The sequence below is a fragment of the Artemia sp. Qi Xiang Cuo genome, chromosome 20, assembly GCF_049724085.1.
Source record: "Artemia sp. Qi Xiang Cuo chromosome 20, ASM4972408v1, whole genome shotgun sequence".
Lineage (NCBI taxonomy): Eukaryota > Metazoa > Arthropoda > Branchiopoda > Anostraca > Artemiidae > Artemia > Artemia sp. Qi Xiang Cuo.
In genome coordinates, this window is record NC_142813.1 from 23,131,184 (window position 1) to 23,148,312 (window position 17,129).

Here is a 17,129-nt window from a genome sequence, read left to right on the forward strand (position 1 = left end):
TATGGTAGATCGTTCACGCTATAACGATAGGATTTTGGAAATCAGAATGACATCTGTATTAGAGCCAGGCGTATTTTGCGCTACCAAAGATGGTTTCTAATGCTTTTGGGTGGTCATCAGTATCCATCAATTCGTTTTTCTACTCAAAAGAAGTAGAAAGAAAAAACAGTCAACAGTTATTTTTCAAGGCCACAAAACTACTTTGTCAGTAGAGATAACGCTTTTCTAATGTTTATGAACTTACTATTAGGGTAAAAAAGAGTTCTTTTTATGTTTGACATAGATGATTTCACATCTTCTTCATTTCAGAATCAGCGTGTCGTAAGCCGAAGGACTTATATGTTACTTTTCCAAAAATAAGCAACTGGCATCTTGGCAACTGCGCTGCCAAGAGTCTTCTCTTGGCGCATTTGTAGAGACACACTTATTTCTTAAATAAATTTGCACATACTTGGGGTCAGAAATCCTCCCTCATCCGAACCATTTATTGGATCACTCCCCTCTGAACAATAATAGCCAGATAATTTACTTCTTTATTGTTTTTACCCTCTACCCAACTAACCCACAAATATCTTAGTATATGTCCCTTAAGGGCTGAATATGTTTTTACATCCACAATGAATGGGACAAAAAACGTTTCTCCGCCTCCAGCGCAAATAGTGCCTTGTGTTATTTAATATGATATACTACATACAAGGATGAAGCCATATTATAATACTATACGTTACAAAGAATATTTTCTTATTTAAGTTTTCAAAAGATAAAAGTATTTCCTTGGAAGTCTCCAAAATCTTATTTCCTCCTTTCCTAAAAAAAAGTTGCAAATACGGGATACATCTTCACTTAAATATGCTTCAAATATAATACGATAATCCAATTTATACAGATTAAATAATATAATCCGATCTATAGTACAAATATAATACGATAAAAAACCGACCCTAAATCAGTTTCATGATGCTAGTAAAATTAATGGAAGGATAAAGAAATAAAGTTCAAATTTTTGTTTTCTAAGATCAAAAAGGCAAAAGCCCCTGCTTTTATTTGTTAAAAGCCAAATTTAATTTTCTTAGAGGGTAAGATATGATTATGCCTCGTAATATGAGCATAGAGGTTCGAAACAATTATCGGTATCGATGTCAACTACGAAATATCAACAACAGGCAGAATCCAGCTTTTGGCTACTTTTTGATTCTGCCTTATTGTCAATTAATGTACATAAAAATGTTTGTTGACAATTCTATCTGAGTTTGCATCATAAAAACTTATAAAAAAGTTTTAGCAATAAAAAATAATCCAGTAATTGGTATCCTGTGCAAGTTTATTGTTATTTCTAGCCGACCTTTTATAGGTTCAAAGATGCTTATCATATTTGGCCAAACAATCAGCTTCTCAGCATGAAGATATTGTAAAAAAATTCAAAGTGGAAGACGATACTACCCTCGCAGTGGAGACTGCATTTGAGAAGGTGAGTTTAATATATAGAAAATGTGTCTGAAGTACATTGATGTTGCTGAATAAGATATATTTATGCTGCTTTGAACCACAGCAAAAAATAATCAGATTAAAGGCAGTTGAGTGTAGGCAATACTAGTTTGGACTGGGTTTCTATTCAAACTTCTTTGGATCTTAGCCAATTGTTGGCTAGCCCAACCCAAGCCATCAGTGGTTGCTGTGACCTATATTTCATAATATATGGTTGAAAATATATTTCAACCAGGAAGGATTTAGAAGGTTCTAAGGCTAATATATTTTCGAAGGTTAACATCTGTCTGGAACCCTTCCTCTAGGAAGGGATCTGGTCCCAACCTCTCGCCGAGAAAGAATAATCTAATACCCCTCCTCCACCTTTCAGGGTTAGATGAATTGATCATGAATTGATCAATTTATTGAATTGATCAAAATGAATTGATCAGAATGAATTGATAATTAAAAATGTTAGATCTCTGAAAAAATTGCAATTGATTTACCTCAAATATTAATTTAAAAGAAGAATCAGATCTATTAATGCCTCAAAATGACTCGCTGAGCCGATTATACTTACTTCTGACTTGAGCCCACTGTTTATTCTTTTTTTCGTTGTACTATTTTGAGTAAACACTTAATTATATGCATAAGGGCTATGAGGAGGGAAGTTGCCTCCCTTTAATATTCGGTTATCTTGGATCGTTTGATCAGTCTTCACTTGTAAATAAAACCATGTTGTTATTTTTTTTATCATATTTTTTTGGTTTTATGTTTCTAGTGTAAAAATTTGATCAGTTTTTGTAATTTACTTTTAGGTCCAAATTTTTCCTGAGAGTTCTTTGAATTTTGTATGTTGTAAGAGGGTGAGGTTTTACCCCTTCCTTGCGCCTCTTGTGTACAGTTATGGCTTTATAGTGTTTAAGAAAGTCTATAGCGTGTTAAATCAAGTAATTAAACGCTTAGGGATCATAAGCACCAGCACGTTAGATATTGCGTAAATTGTAATGTAATTACTGAGAGCTTTTGTCAATTTATGCACTGATAATGCAAAATAGTTTTGATGGTTCGCCTGGCCTTGATGAAACTTTTCTATTTGCAAGCTGCCAACCGCGCTCATAGTTGCATTAAAATTCATATCATTTGTTTTTCTAGGTTAAGAAATGGTAAAAAGAAAATTAAATTCATATTTTGCTGGTTACAAATGAAATTATGTTGCCTCTGCATTTGTTGCACGAACCCTTTTCACTCTTTTCTGTATCGTAATTTAGAATGCATTTTTCTCATTGTGGCTTCTGCTAAAATTATTGTCTTGTGGTAAATATCTCTTTTCGATATTTCTTGAGATAGGTGTAATTTACAAATAAGTTTATTAATAACCCGTTTTATAATCAATAGAAAATATCAATTAACAGAAATCATTGCAATCTTAGACAACACGGTAAGCAGCACGGACATTTTTTTTTTTTTTCCATAATATGTAAATATATTTTCTGCAAAAACTATTGCATCAAAAATTGTTTTTCAAAAATGCCAAAAATAGTTTGAGCTATTTGTTTCTGGTCGTGCTAAAAATTTTAATAGAATGTAGTCTAACAACCGTTCTTACATAATTCAGTAACAACCAGGAATTTTTCAATGCCTGTGCCCTTTGGAATAGCTAAATTATGCAATGGAAATTCTGACATGAATTCAGTTACTCCTTCCTCCTTATTCTTTACAGATGCTAAAATAATGTGCTCCTTATTCCATTGTAATTTCTGAAATATCTAAATTACGCAATAGTATAATTATCATGTTATTATTTAGTTTTAACTTACATTTTCGTTTGTAATTCAATGTAATTTTTTGTTGTTTCTTGTGCCATGCCGTTTTCTTTAGCTGGTTTGTGTCATTTATCATCTTTTGTAATTTTGAACATGTCATAGATACAAAAAGTTAATTCTTCCTTCCTGTTCATCCTTCACAGACTCACACGCGCTAAACTAACACATTCCTTCGTTCCATTATAATTTTGTCTTCTAACATCAGATTTCGTTATGCAACATTTTCCTTTGCAATTCAATGTGATATTTTGCTCTTTCTTGTTGCATGCCTTTTTCTTTAGCTGTTCGAAGTCATCTGTCATCTAATGTAATTTGCATGCGTCATAAATAATAAAAACGACTACTCATGGGGGGGGGATGATGTAATTATGCTTTTGAAATGTGCTCAGAAATATGACGTCACTCGTATGATTTTTTTTTTTCAAAAAAAAATCTCTTAAACGAATTTTCTCAAATTCGTGACCTGCTATCTAGATTTTTTTTTTTTTTTAAGACCAGAAAATCTCAGGGTGTTTATTTTCAAAAAAAAAAATTTAACATGGAGTCGTGTTCAGGAAAAAAAATTATTAAAAAATCTATGCACAGTGGTGTAAGGGCGGTTGTGGGGCGCTCCTTTTTAAAGTTCGGAGAAAGCCAGGTTGTTTTTCACTAATAGCGTTTTTGTTGGAATTGCAACATGTTCAAACTTTTTAAGGTTTACTTTAGATTGTCATAAAACCAAAATTTTTCGCTTCTTACAATTGTAAATCAACACTTAAAGAGATATTCATGAAGAACTATTATGACCATAAATAAGATTTTACAAAGAAATTATGTTTCACTAATTTAAGGGAAAAAAAAGATAATGCAAAAACTTCAGTTGCCAAAGATTTAAATCCAAGCCATGCTTCTTCACGAGATGCTCCTTAAGGGAAGTCTACTATTTGATTAGCAAAAATCGCATGACAATTTTATCCTACACAAAGTCATTTTGTCTCTTTTCAGTCGGTTATTTTGAGAGCCGTAACTTACCGAACACCAGGAATTTCCGAATTTATCGCAAGAAGTAAGTAAATATTATTGTGTAATTGCTGCCTACCATGGGTGCCCATAAAGGGGGGCAGGGGGGCGCCCCCCCTGGCTGAATGATGCTGCCTTAGTTTTATATTTTTTTTCTGGGATTTCTGTTATATAGCATTAAAAGTGCCAATTAGACCAGGTTTGCCCCCCCCCCTGGAATTCAGCTTATGGGCGCCCATGCTGCCTACTATTGAATGCGTTTTTTCCTTCTTCTCGTGAATCAATTATTCTTGGGAACACTATTTTGTGATTCTCCTGACTGAGACGCTATTGCTGTTGAAAGGAAAAATACGCTGAAAACTAATTGTTGTGAAAATGCCACATTTCCAGTGCAATTGCAGTTCCCTTGATAGACGGCTGGTTAAAGATTAATTTCTACGAGCGCTTGTTGTATACTTTAGTCTTCTTATGACAATTGACGTCAAAATGACATTATGTTTCACTGTGTTCACTTTTGGCATGTCGTTTTTCGTAAATCGTTGTGTGATTTAGGGACGCGATAAAAAACCCATGAGAAAATTAAAGTATATAGATTACAATGCTATAGAAAGCCACATAAAAGCCTTTTTATACAAAAATGAAACACTACATAAGCAGAATGTAAATCCCCTTGCAGAGAAAGTTTTTTCGGGCTAGGATTCATGAATAGTGAAAAAAAATTGTAAGCTTCGAAAAATAGTGGTCATCACCAATTTTATCACCGAAAACAGTGACTGGAGGAATCAAGAGGGATCTGTTTGAAGCGATAATATGATCAAGGTCTGATCTAGCCAATCATGATTATGAGTGTAGGTGAAATGTTTGTCTTTATTGACTAGCTGATAGCCACTTGGCAAACTATCAAAGAACAGGTCACTTCTTTCAGATTGGGATACAATATTAGCATTAATATCACCAGCCACAGTCTAGTTCAATCCCTGATTAGTCACTCTTTACAGAAGTGTCCTGAGTCGCTTTCAAGCACCCACGAAGGAAGGTAGGGATGAAATATCTTTGCGATTGCATGGCATATAGACGGCCATATTACCAAATTTATTGCCAGTAAGTTGTAATGCTTCTAGGAAGTGCGAATTAAAGTTGAAGAGGGTCTTCAACGAGTTTTTTTTAGCTTTACGTACAAACGTGTCGTGAGTGGGCTAACGTTTAAGAGTATCTGCATTGGCTTTAGTTAGAAAATGTTCCTGTTGAAAAACTATATCATAATTAAGAAGCTCATCAATCAGAAAATCTTTTTCTTTGGTTTCGTTAATATTAAATGAAACGAAGAGCAATCTGTTGCCCCTAACAATAATTTCTTATCCTTTTTAGAGCTTTTTTTTAACAGAGTGCATCCGAGACTATAAGAAACATTGTCGCTCCCGTAATTGGCGTAGTTGGTCTTGCAGTGCAAAGATTATCGCATTTGTTAGAATGTACGACCACGCACCCAGAACACTTCTGGTCGGGGGGGGGAGGGGGCAATTTCTAGAAACTTGGTTCGGCGATTGGCATCGGTAAGATCTAGGAAGAACTTTCAGGTAAGGCTTACCTCTAAAAAAAACTCGTATCCTAGACGCAAATTATTCTTCATAGCTTTATTCAAGGCACCTTGGTCAAGAAATTCAAGATGGAAGGATCAGAAACTTCTGATTTTCATTGCTTCAACGATACCGGGAATCTTATTAATTGACTCTGATTTTAGAACACCAGCAGGAATGTCACTCCCGATACCGAGCACTTTCCAATTAAGGACATGAGTAGACACATCTAGCTTACTAATAGCAGCGATGGCGAGAGACTTGGCTGATGTTTATCTTGGGTTTGAATTACCATCTTTTCTTGACAGGGTCGGGTCTCACACTTACAATACCGTCATGACCGTCCAAGGTATCAAGGGTCTCTTTGCGCTCAATAGGATCTTTGAGATCGGTAGATGAGTTTTTCAGAATCAATGTATAGTAAAGTCTCGAAGAGACAGAACGCTCATGCACTGTCGACGGAGGACGTCCGATTGTTTCAGGCAGGAGAGTTCTCACTACACAGATAGAAAGCATAACTCTGACAGATAGGAATTTATACGGCAACTCTATGCATAATAAACATCGGCGGGAATGAGGGGTACCTCACTAGAGTGATGGATAACAAGGCCTGGTAGACCAACGTCGTCAGCATCGCACTTAGTAATAATGTCAGTAATATCAGAGACAATATTGATAAGCGAGTTTGCACCCAATCTCTTAGGCTTAGTTTCTCCAGGATAGCAAACCTGGAAGATTTGTTTAATAGCTTTGGAAACCTGGGCGACCGTAAGAAATTCAGACATGTGTTTCATCATAGTATCTAGAGAGAAGCCTTTTTCGATGCTATTTTGGACAAAGTTCAAAACGAGCCTTACGGCGATCCACGCCATCACAACACATTTACAGGTGAGGAAAATAGATTGCAATGCTTGACGGAAATGTGCCAGGCTGCTTTTTTTGGTTTTTGTCAATAAAACCTCATTCATTTGATAATGAAATGTTTAACAATCAAAATTGGAGAAGAACAACGACATTTAGGGCTTTCACAAGGTAAAATATTTCTGGCATGGGTTTTTTTTTACTTAAAATTGTCGTGAATTTCATTGTAGCTCTTCTTGAAGAACTTGCTTTCCCCTTGTGCAATATTTCAAAATTTGGACGCATCCTCTTCTAATAATAAAGAATTCCTAGACATAAATTATCTGCCACTGCAATGCTTTGAAGAAAGATCTTCCCAACTGTTTTAAGTTTGATCATGTGCAACCAAGTATTGGAAAGCTTTTATGTTATCTCTCAAAAAAATAAATCGAGTCTTCAATCTTAGTTCTAGGTTTATATTTTAAGCCCTCCACCACTGTGAAGCTGTGGATACATTCAACATTCCACGTGGCAAAACTTCCAAAGTATTGCGTATTTGGATTTTACGCAAAAGTGGAGCTTCCATTTTATACCATAATTTCCAAGAGCATCTAACCTGGCCGGAGTACCCCTCCCCGTAGGAAAAATTAAAACAAAATCAAACAATATGACAAAAAGTGCCTCATTTTTTCCTGGAGTCCAAATGCAAAGAGATGTACAGTGGCTGCCATTGCTCAACCCCGTGACCGTATTAAGGAAGTGTCAGGGCTTTCTGGAGTCCTAAGTTGCTATTCATCCCTTCAGGGTCGATCAAATTTGCAAAAAAAAAAATAGATTCTACCAATTGATTATTTAATGGTACAAACCAAAAAAAATAAGTGATTCTTTATATATAGGTTTTCCAATGGTGTTCGAAGTCAATATCCGAGAAACGAATTATTGGACGAGATCAAAATGTGTTTCAATATGTAGGAGGGAAGAAAATATATGAATTTGGAGGATGTATCCCCCCTCCCTCTTCTGAGATCATTGGGGAGGTTTTTTTTAATTCAAATGGCAGCACATATAAAATATAAGATAATTATGATTTACTTGGAAAAAATCATTGTATTTTGTCTGAAACTTCAAACAAAGTCAAAATAAATTCAGCCTTTTGGACGAAGTCGTCCTACGTCCAGAAATCCTACTAAACTAAACAGACCCTACTTTGTTTCCTGTGTAGTTTCCGAATATCGAAGATTGACAGCGAAAACCTCGTACTGGCGGTACTGTAACTTAATTATCTTAACATTTTCCTTCATGTACTTCTGTTGCATTTTGTAAGGAGCTATATGCATTGTTTTAAGGAGTGTTGCGATCAGCAAGCTATAAATCCATAGCTACAGACTCTCTGATTTACTTTACATACTACAAAAAGAGGTGTAAAAGAAAGAAAAAAAAAGTACAGATTCAACCCCGTACAGGAAGTGAAAAAAACGTTAAAACATGGGTCTTTGACCTTGTTTATGTAAACTGTCTCATAGTGTTTCATGTGCTTTCGTGCCTGAAAAACACTTCATGTGCCTCAAACCTGTTCAAACACATCAACTCCTTGACGTAAATTTCCATGTTCAGGTATCTAAACACGAGTTCCTCCACTTCAGATTAATCGAAAGGACTCCTAACAAAGTTAAAAAGAATAATCAATTAAAACTCTATTTTATGGCACTTTAGACCCCCCCCCCCCACTCGTTCATTTCAATAAATTTGTTGGTCGTGTGCTTTTGCATGCGCAATTTCTTATGCTTAATACTCATTCTGTTATAAATCTGACATAAAAACCTGTCTTCTTTTATATACATCCTTCTGTACGTATTATTTGCTTGTTGTGTGTTTTAATTATTGGTATTATTATCTTGTTTCTGATTATAGGATCTCGGAGAAAACGGAATCTGGAAGAAGTGGAAGCTAATGCCCCAATTACTAGTGAACCTCCCGAGCAGCGAGCAAAAATTGATAGACTGAGAACTGTTTTCTTCAGGGAAGCTGATGACTTGCACGTTCAAATTGAAGAAGAAATGAAGAAGACGAAAGAACTGGAAGAATACTTGGAACATCTCAACGAGCCTGTGAATTATTCAGTTTAGACGATTCTTATTTTTACTTTAAAGTTTTTTTTTAGTTAATGCATTTCGACTTTTTGTTTTTTGTCTTCTTTGAAATTGACCCTTTAAACAAAGGGTCAACTTTGTTTAAATATTGATTTTTTTTAGATTTTGTTTTATTGAATCAATCGTATTAGGACGCCGATGCTTGGGCGTCCTATTATGGTAGATCCAATAGAAACAAGGATAGTTGTTTTCAATAGAAAACTCAATAGATGATTTTCTATTGTTTTATTTTTTTGGTACCAAAGTATCAAATCTCCCAAGTTTTAAGGTTTATCTGATATCCACCTGATGCAGTGGCTCCCCTAGGATGTTTGAAGTTCGGGTTGAAAGCCTTAATATCTACATAGACTTAGTTACTCCTACACGTAGAGGTGCATAGGACCGCAACAATAGTTGGCTACAAAAACCTGTCCTGAGGTTCCGACCAGAGCTCCCTCATCGAAGCGTTAAGGCAAGCAGTGATATATTCGTTCATCGCTGCCAAAAAGACGATGGATAATCAAAAATCGTAAACTAAGTTTTTTTTAGTTAAGATTGTCATTTTGAATTTAAAATTCAGGTATTGTCGATTTACCTGTATTTTTTATTGAACCAAGTTAAAAAAAAGTTCAGTATTTCTTAAATTTATAGAATTCCATAAAAGGATCATAGTAAAGTATTTATTTAACACCTTGTTTCTTGTAATTTTTTTTTTCATTTGGTTTTTAATGTAACAACGAAAGAAAGTTAACACTCCTCTGGTCTTTGATGAAGTGCATTATAACCTCGAGAAAAAACAACATCTCAACGATTTTTATCCTCTTGTGAAACTAGGATGTTCCATGTATGAGACACCTTGTGTCCTTTAACGTCGACATTATTTACGGGCCATTTAATCTTAACATGTTCAAGCTCGTCATGGAATTTGACTGTCAGGTTGTTAGAAAATAACTTTCAACGTTTCATTTTCCCAATTTAGAGGTGCGATCGTGAAATATATGATCCGATAATGTATATGATCAGAGGTAAACGGATTTACGATGGCTCTACATGATAATTCAGATAAATGTTGAGACTACTCTTAACATTTTTTATGCTGGAATGAAATTATAAAAGCAACTCTTGGACTTAGTCGGAGTCTGCCAAAGTAGACACTTGAAACCAGGTTGGATGGAAAAGGAGTGTTCATTATTGTCTTAATATACTTAGCATTGTGTCAATTTGTAGGGTCTCTAAGAGGGTAGATCATTTAGTAGACTCAGAAAACTACTATTACATGGATCAGTATTGCTAAAGAAATAATTGGAAACTATCTATGGGGTAATACTAACATGAAAATAGGCGACGTGGGTGCCTCAATGCGACGTGGGTGAATAATAGGGCTAATAAAAGTGGAAAATGAAAGGAAGTCACTTCCACTCTAGAGTGTATTGTACGTTGAAAATACATATTCTGGTGTTACAAGCTAATATTGTGAAATTTACGGTGTCATTTCAGAACTAAAGCCTAATATTATCATTTTGTTCTCCCTTGAGACGTTGGAACTGGTCTTCAGTGAGATCTTTACCAATAGCAGATGAGTTTAATCCCTCTCAATGGGGGATTTTGTCTTCCTATCTCTTTGTCCTTCTCAACACTTGCAAAGCCTTTGTAAGAAAGTTTTACACTCTGTAACAAATGAGGAGAAGGAAATTCACTTTTTTTTCTGAGGAAAGATAAGTTTTTTTTTTACTATTTGGCTTAGTATTTGTATTCGACGCACGAATTAAGTTAAAAAGCTGTGTTTATTAATACCGAGATAAAGAATTTTAAAATGATTACTCCGCTTTAAGACGATGAAATGCAATACAGTCAGGTTTGTATGATGTTAATGTCTCTTTCTTAAAGGTCAAAAAGATAGAGATATAAAAGAGAACAGATGCTAGATTCTCGCTAGGTATCACTATTTCTTCCATTCTAAAATTAGCATGACTCTGGATCAACGAAAAAATCTGACAGCAAAATTCTGCAGAATCTGGCCTCTATTCTTTTTCTGTTTGTATATTTCTTCTAGTTTAACTTTTAATGGGGAACCCAAACGATCTATAAAAGAGGTATGAAATCAATAATACTTATAGACTGCAAATAGAGTAATAGAAGTTGTACGCAGGATGGAGAAACAAATCAGGGGCAAAGTAGAATTAGACGCAGAATAAGCAATTGGTGCAAGTCTGAGTCTTAAACCTCTCTCCTTTAAAAGATGTGCTGGTAATATTGATACTTCTCTGGTGGTTGTGGTTACGTCTTGGCCGGACGATGACGAGTTATGCTGAAGATTTGCTCGTTGGTGGTGTTCATTCTCCTGCCGTAATACTTGTAGGCCATTCCTTAAGTATTGCACTAGGATCTTATTTCCAATGTGTCAGCTTTATCTTGAGTCTGGTTGATGGGATTGGGACTCTAGGAGGGTAGGCTTCATGTCTTGTTTCATGGGTGGAAATATTCTCAGCTTATCATATTGCTGTGTGTTAGCTGTTAGGTAAACCACTGCCATCAGTGTTGACATAATATCCTTGCAGCAAGGATGTGCATACGTGGATATAACTGGGCGGAAATTATAGCGGGAGATGAAGCATTTTCAAAACTCGTGTGCAGTAGCTCCTTAGAGTCCACCCTGCCGAGGAATGTCAAGATAAAACTTGGGGACGACACTCCTAATTTACACGTACTATATCTTATTATATTTACCTCTCTAACCAGAGAAATAGGGTAAAGCGTGTACTCGGTAATACAAACAAATAACTTGCTGTATAATCCTCAAGGTCCCCACAAACAACTGAACTGAACAAAAGAACTTCTCATCTAGCCAAGAAGGGATGAAGAAAGTAGGCATAATTTAGAAAAAAAAACTAATTGGAAGAACGTCATTTGAATGGAAATTTTAGCTGCCTACGCATTTCAGCCACCATCCAGGGATAATCCAGCTCATCCTTACGGAATTAGAGGCTATTCAATTTTTAGTGAATTTAGCCAAGGTGACTCAGCTCTGCGATTATTGTATCATCTAATCCTTTACGAAAATTAATTTACGAAAGTAGAATTATAAAGCTTTACAAAAGGAAAAAGGGGAGTTTACAAAACTAAAAAAAGAGGACATTATCTGGAAAATAAGTGGGCGTTCAACAACATCCAACCCACTCACACTAAGATAAATAAGCACGACCAGGTCCTTGGGTGGAATTTTTTCAAAACCAGACTGCTTATCCAAGACTTAGTTTCTCTATTTGCCTGGCTCCTACATCAAAATATATTTCTGTTTGGCTTGTTTTCTTAGCCTCATTTCTTTGAAGTTTTCACTGGTGGTTGGATATGACAAACTTTCCGGTTTGTGCTGGGATTATTGACCTTAAAGGTCTGCTCATAAGGAGCTGGCCTGGAGAGCCAAAATTGTCTACTGGTGAATTCCTTTATTCAAGGAATGGTATGTATAGATATGTATTACTTTGTAATGCAGTTTTTACAGTAATTAATGTAAAAAACTTTCCACAAAATAAGTGTTTCAAAGAAAAGTAAAGAACTCCATTAAACCGAAAATGAGCAAAAATAAAGTAAAATAATCTAGCGAGCGTGAAACTACCACAAATCAGCATCGATAAATAAATGAGACCCAAAACGAATAGAAATTACAATAATTAACCGAGTCAAACTCAAAACGAGCAGAAATTAACATGAGTAGGGCTCAAAACCCCTATGCCTTCCAGAAGCCAGAACATAATTTGCAATTTACTGAAAAAATTTAAACTTTTTTACTTTTATAACTTTAATAAGTCAAATAATATTAATATTTTGATTACTAAATATCAGTATATGCATATTAAACTGACAATGCAAATTCATTTGTATTTTGTTTAGTAAAGTGCAAATTATGTTCTGGCCTTGGGAAGGCATAGGGGTTTTGAGCCCTACTCATGTTAATTTCTGCTCGTTTTGAGTTTGCTATCGAATGAGCCCTTTTTGAGTTTCTACGATAAAGCTTTCTATAAACACCTTATATGCCCCCAGGGCATAAATTACAACCCTTGCCCTGAGGGTTGTGAAGGGGTTTTCATTCTCAAAGACCTAATTTCCAGAACTTTCAACTACGTTAAACGAAATGGCTATCTCAAAATTTTTATTGGATGTGTTTGGGGAAATGGTGGGCTTGAGAGGGGCGTTAGTTACTCTCCAATCACTTTCAACTATTAAAAAAGGCTACAACCCTTGCCCTGAGGGCTGAGGGTGGGGCTTGTCATCCTCAAAGACATAATTTCCAGACCTTTCAGCTACTTTTAGCAAATTGACTACCTCAAAATTTTGATTGGATGTGTTTTATGAAAAGTTAGGTCTTAGAGGGTGGTTACTTACTCTCCAATAACTGTGGACCACTAAACACGTGACTATCCGTTTCAATTTCCAATCCCTTTTTGAAGTTTCTACGACAACGCTCTCTATAAAAAAAACCTTATATACCCCCAGGGCATAACCTACAACCCTTGCCCTGAGGGCTGTGGGGGGAGGGTCATCCTCATAAACATTATTTCCGGACTTTTTAACTAAGTCGAACAAAATGGCTACCTCAAAATTTTGATTGGATGGGTTTTGGGAAATGGTTGGTTTGAGAGGCGTTAGTTATCCTCCAATCACTTTCAACTATTAAAAAGGGCACAAGCCCTTCCAATCGAATAAGCTCTTTTTGAAATTGCTATAACATCAAAATCTATAAAAAAAAAACCTTATATACCCCCAGGGCATAACTTACAACCCTTGCCCCGAGGGCTCTGAGTGTGCTATCATCCTCAAAGACCTAATTTCTAAAACTTTTTACTATGTTGAACAAAATGGCTATCTAAAAATGTTGATTGGATGTGTTTCGGGAAAAGGTGGGCGTGAAAGGGGGGTTAGTTACCTTCGAAGCAATTCTGTCAAGCAAAAAGGGCACGAGCCCTTTGAATTTTAAATTGAATGAGCCCTTTTTCATGTTTCTACGGCAAAGATTTCAATAAAAACCTTATATGCCCCCAGGGCATAACTAACAACCCTTACCCTGAGGGGTGGGGGGGGGTGTCATCCTCAAAGACATAATCTACAGAACTTTCAACTACGTTGAAACAAAATTGTATCTCAAAATTTTGATTGGATGTGTTTGGATAAATGGCGGGCAGGGAAGAGGTGTTAGTTGCCCTCCAATCAATTTCGACTATTAAAAAGGGCACTAGCCATTTCAATTTCCAATCAAATGAACCCTTTTTGAAGTTTCTACGACAACGCTTTCTATAAAAACCTTGTATGCCCCCAGGGCATAACTTATAACCCTTGCCCTGATGACTGCGAGGAAGTTGTCATCCTCAAGGGCCTAGTGTCCTAGACTTTTATCTCCGTTGAACAAAATAGTTATCTCAGAAATTTGATTTGATTTGGTTCGGGAAAAGGTGGGCTTGAGAGGGGGGTTATTTGCCCTCCAATCACTTCGACTATTAATATATATATATATATATATAGATATATATATATATATATATATATATATATATATATATATATATATATATATATATATATATATAGTTTGGCATTGTGGCATTGTATATATATAGTTTGGCATTGTGAGGCTTAACATTGGTTCTGTTTTGGGATTCGTTTTCTGCTTGCAATATGAATAATAATTGTCAATAATTTTCCTGTTTCTCTGTTTAAGCCAGCAGACTACCAATCTAGTATATATATATATATATATATATATATATATATATATATATATTATTATCCCGGACTTGCTCCCCCGGGTAGTTTGGCATTGTGAGGTTTAACATGGGTTCTGTTTTGGGATTCGTTTTCAGCTTGCAATATGAATCATAATTATCAATAATTTTCCTGTTTCTCTGTTTAAGCCAGCAGACTACCAATCTAGTCTTTTGGTCAGTTTTTACCTCCTAAATGGACAGATAGGGTTTTTCAAGAAGTTATTTGTACATAAGAGGGAGTACTAGTATTTTATCTCATTTAAGGATAAAAACATTGTCGACTGAAGGGTCATTCTTGACATGCTTATACTCGTATTTGGTTGCTATTTGTGAGCCGTCACATTTTCTGCTGGATCATCCGTTTGCAACTCAATGTTTGAGTTCTGTATTCTTTTTTTGGGAGTCTGATGCGTTCTTGATTTCAGGAAACTGCTGATATATGATTAGGGAAGTTTTAAATAGACTAACCATAAAGATGTAAGTTTCTCGTTCAGTTTGAGCGCCTAGTTCTGGTAGAAGTAGACGGAAAAGAGCATCTGATACTGACGCGTGTACAACAGTCAAATCCTAGGACTGCATTTGCAGCACGACTCTTTGCAATCTAGGTGGCCCTTTTGAAATACCATGCATTGAGATATCTTCAAGGGACTTGTGATTCAAACAAACTTTTAATGGTCTACCATAACTAACTGTTGAAACCGCTTGTAACCAATTGCAAATGCCTCTTTTTCGACCTCTGAATGCTTTTTTCCTGCCTCAGATGGTTATCCCGAGTCGAAACCACGTATTTTGCCAATACAGTATAAAATAGCTCCTAATCAATTTTGGAAAGCAACGAATCCTATTATAAGCATCTTTAGACAGTGGGTTAAAGTAGGTAGTGTTGTTGCAATTGCTCTCCTTGGTTTTTGTCAATGAGACACTTTCCAGTTGTATTTTCTATCTTTCCTGATTGTATTTAATAGATCTTTTTGTGGCTTATTTAATGTTGGGAGGTTTGGGGTATGTTTTCCGAGATAGTTAATCACCCTAATGAGAGCAAGTAGCTCCGCTGGTCCTATAGGGTTTGACATTAGTAGCATCGCTTTCAATTTCCTGGGTCTTGTTTCATTCCTTCAGCTGATAGGATTTAACCAAAGTAATCTATTTCAGGTTTTTCCAAGTGTATTTATCCTTACATAGACGAGCTGCATTTCTTCTGGCTTTTTTTTTAGATTTGTTCAAGATGTCTCTCATGTTATTCATCATTTTGTTCATGATCTACAAAATCGTTAATTCCAAGGCCATGCCCGGTGTTTGTAATTAAATCGGCGAAGTTTTCACCCATTTTCTTTAAAAGTTATCTTATGAAGAATTAAGGGCAAAAAGATATATGCGGAAGTGATAGTGACCAAAGTTAGTGTTGCATGCTGTAATATTGGCAGATTTGTCATATAGCTCCATGCTCAGTATACGTGACGGACATCTAGCTAAGATAATGTTTCGTTTAACTTCCTTTCAACACCAACTCATCAAATATTGGTATTGGATGGTGTGGGCCACATTAGACAGAATATAGCAGTATGATCATTCTCTATCTCTCCCATTATAAAAACCCGGACAGGGGTGCGAGTGGAAAGAAACAGGCTAAACAAGCTAAGGCAGAATGAGGTGGGAGGAGCTTTTTGTTCACGATGACCAGAAATGATCTGCGATAAGCTAACTGGTATATTCAGAAACAGGCTAAACAAGCTAAGGCAGAAAGAAGTGGGAGGAGCTTTTTGTTCACGATGACCAGAAATGATCTGCGATAAGCTTACTGTCTATAAACTGTGGTGTGGGCGTTTGACACGATTGTTAAGATATCTTGGGTCTAGGCTGAATCATAGGTTGGGATCAGGATTCTCGATAACAATTGTGGAGTTTACCCAGTCTACTGGTGTTGTTGTTCATTCTATGATTTTCAATATGTCTGATTTTGTCAATTCTGCTCTGAAACGGTCTTGCGTGTATTGGGAGATTTTTTTTGGAGGTTGAATCAGTTTTAAATTTCATCAGGTGTTCTGTACGTGGCGAGTAATTTCAACGAGAAAACTACTGATACAACGGAAAATATCATAACTGCTTTAGATAATCTACCACTACCACTAGATAAGTCTACCACTTTCGGTGAAAAGTCTTCCTCTTAATTTTTCACTTTTTAAGTGGAACATGACTCTATCTCGAACTATCTGAAATTCATGGCTATAGTAAACTTCTCGCCATTGCGTTTTAGTTTAGTTACATACTGCGCTCCAGTTTCAAAATTACTTTGGTTTCACTTATATAACTTGCAGCACTAAAGAATGGGGTTGGATTAGAGCTCAAAATTTTCTTGGAAGAGTGTAAGATAGGCTGGTGGGTTGGTGTTGTCTTTTTCTGTCAATACAAGTGTGCTGAATGTCTAAACAGAAATTAGATATGAGGACATTACTGCACCAGAATTTTCATTTAGTGGGGTATTGAGCATCAGGGGCGTAATTTACTATGGGGCAGGTGGGGCACCCGCCCCCTAAG

The 17,129-nt window shown here is 36.0% G+C and overlaps 1 protein-coding gene across 1 annotated transcript in view; it reads left to right on the forward strand.

Moving 5' to 3' along the window:
* LOC148940020 (uncharacterized) overlaps window positions 1–8,891 on the forward strand; it is an 89,593-nt gene extending 80,702 nt beyond the window's left edge. The window contains exons 15-17 of the mRNA XM_089105919.1: window positions 1,352–1,468; window positions 4,275–4,335; window positions 8,618–8,891. Coding sequence (XP_088962045.1) covers window positions 1,352–1,468; window positions 4,275–4,335; window positions 8,618–8,832 — 393 coding nt within the window. The 3' untranslated portion in view covers window positions 8,833–8,891. The remainder of the gene's footprint in view (window positions 1–1,351; window positions 1,469–4,274; window positions 4,336–8,617) is intronic.
* The last annotated feature ends 8,238 nt before the right edge of the window (window positions 8,892–17,129 follow it).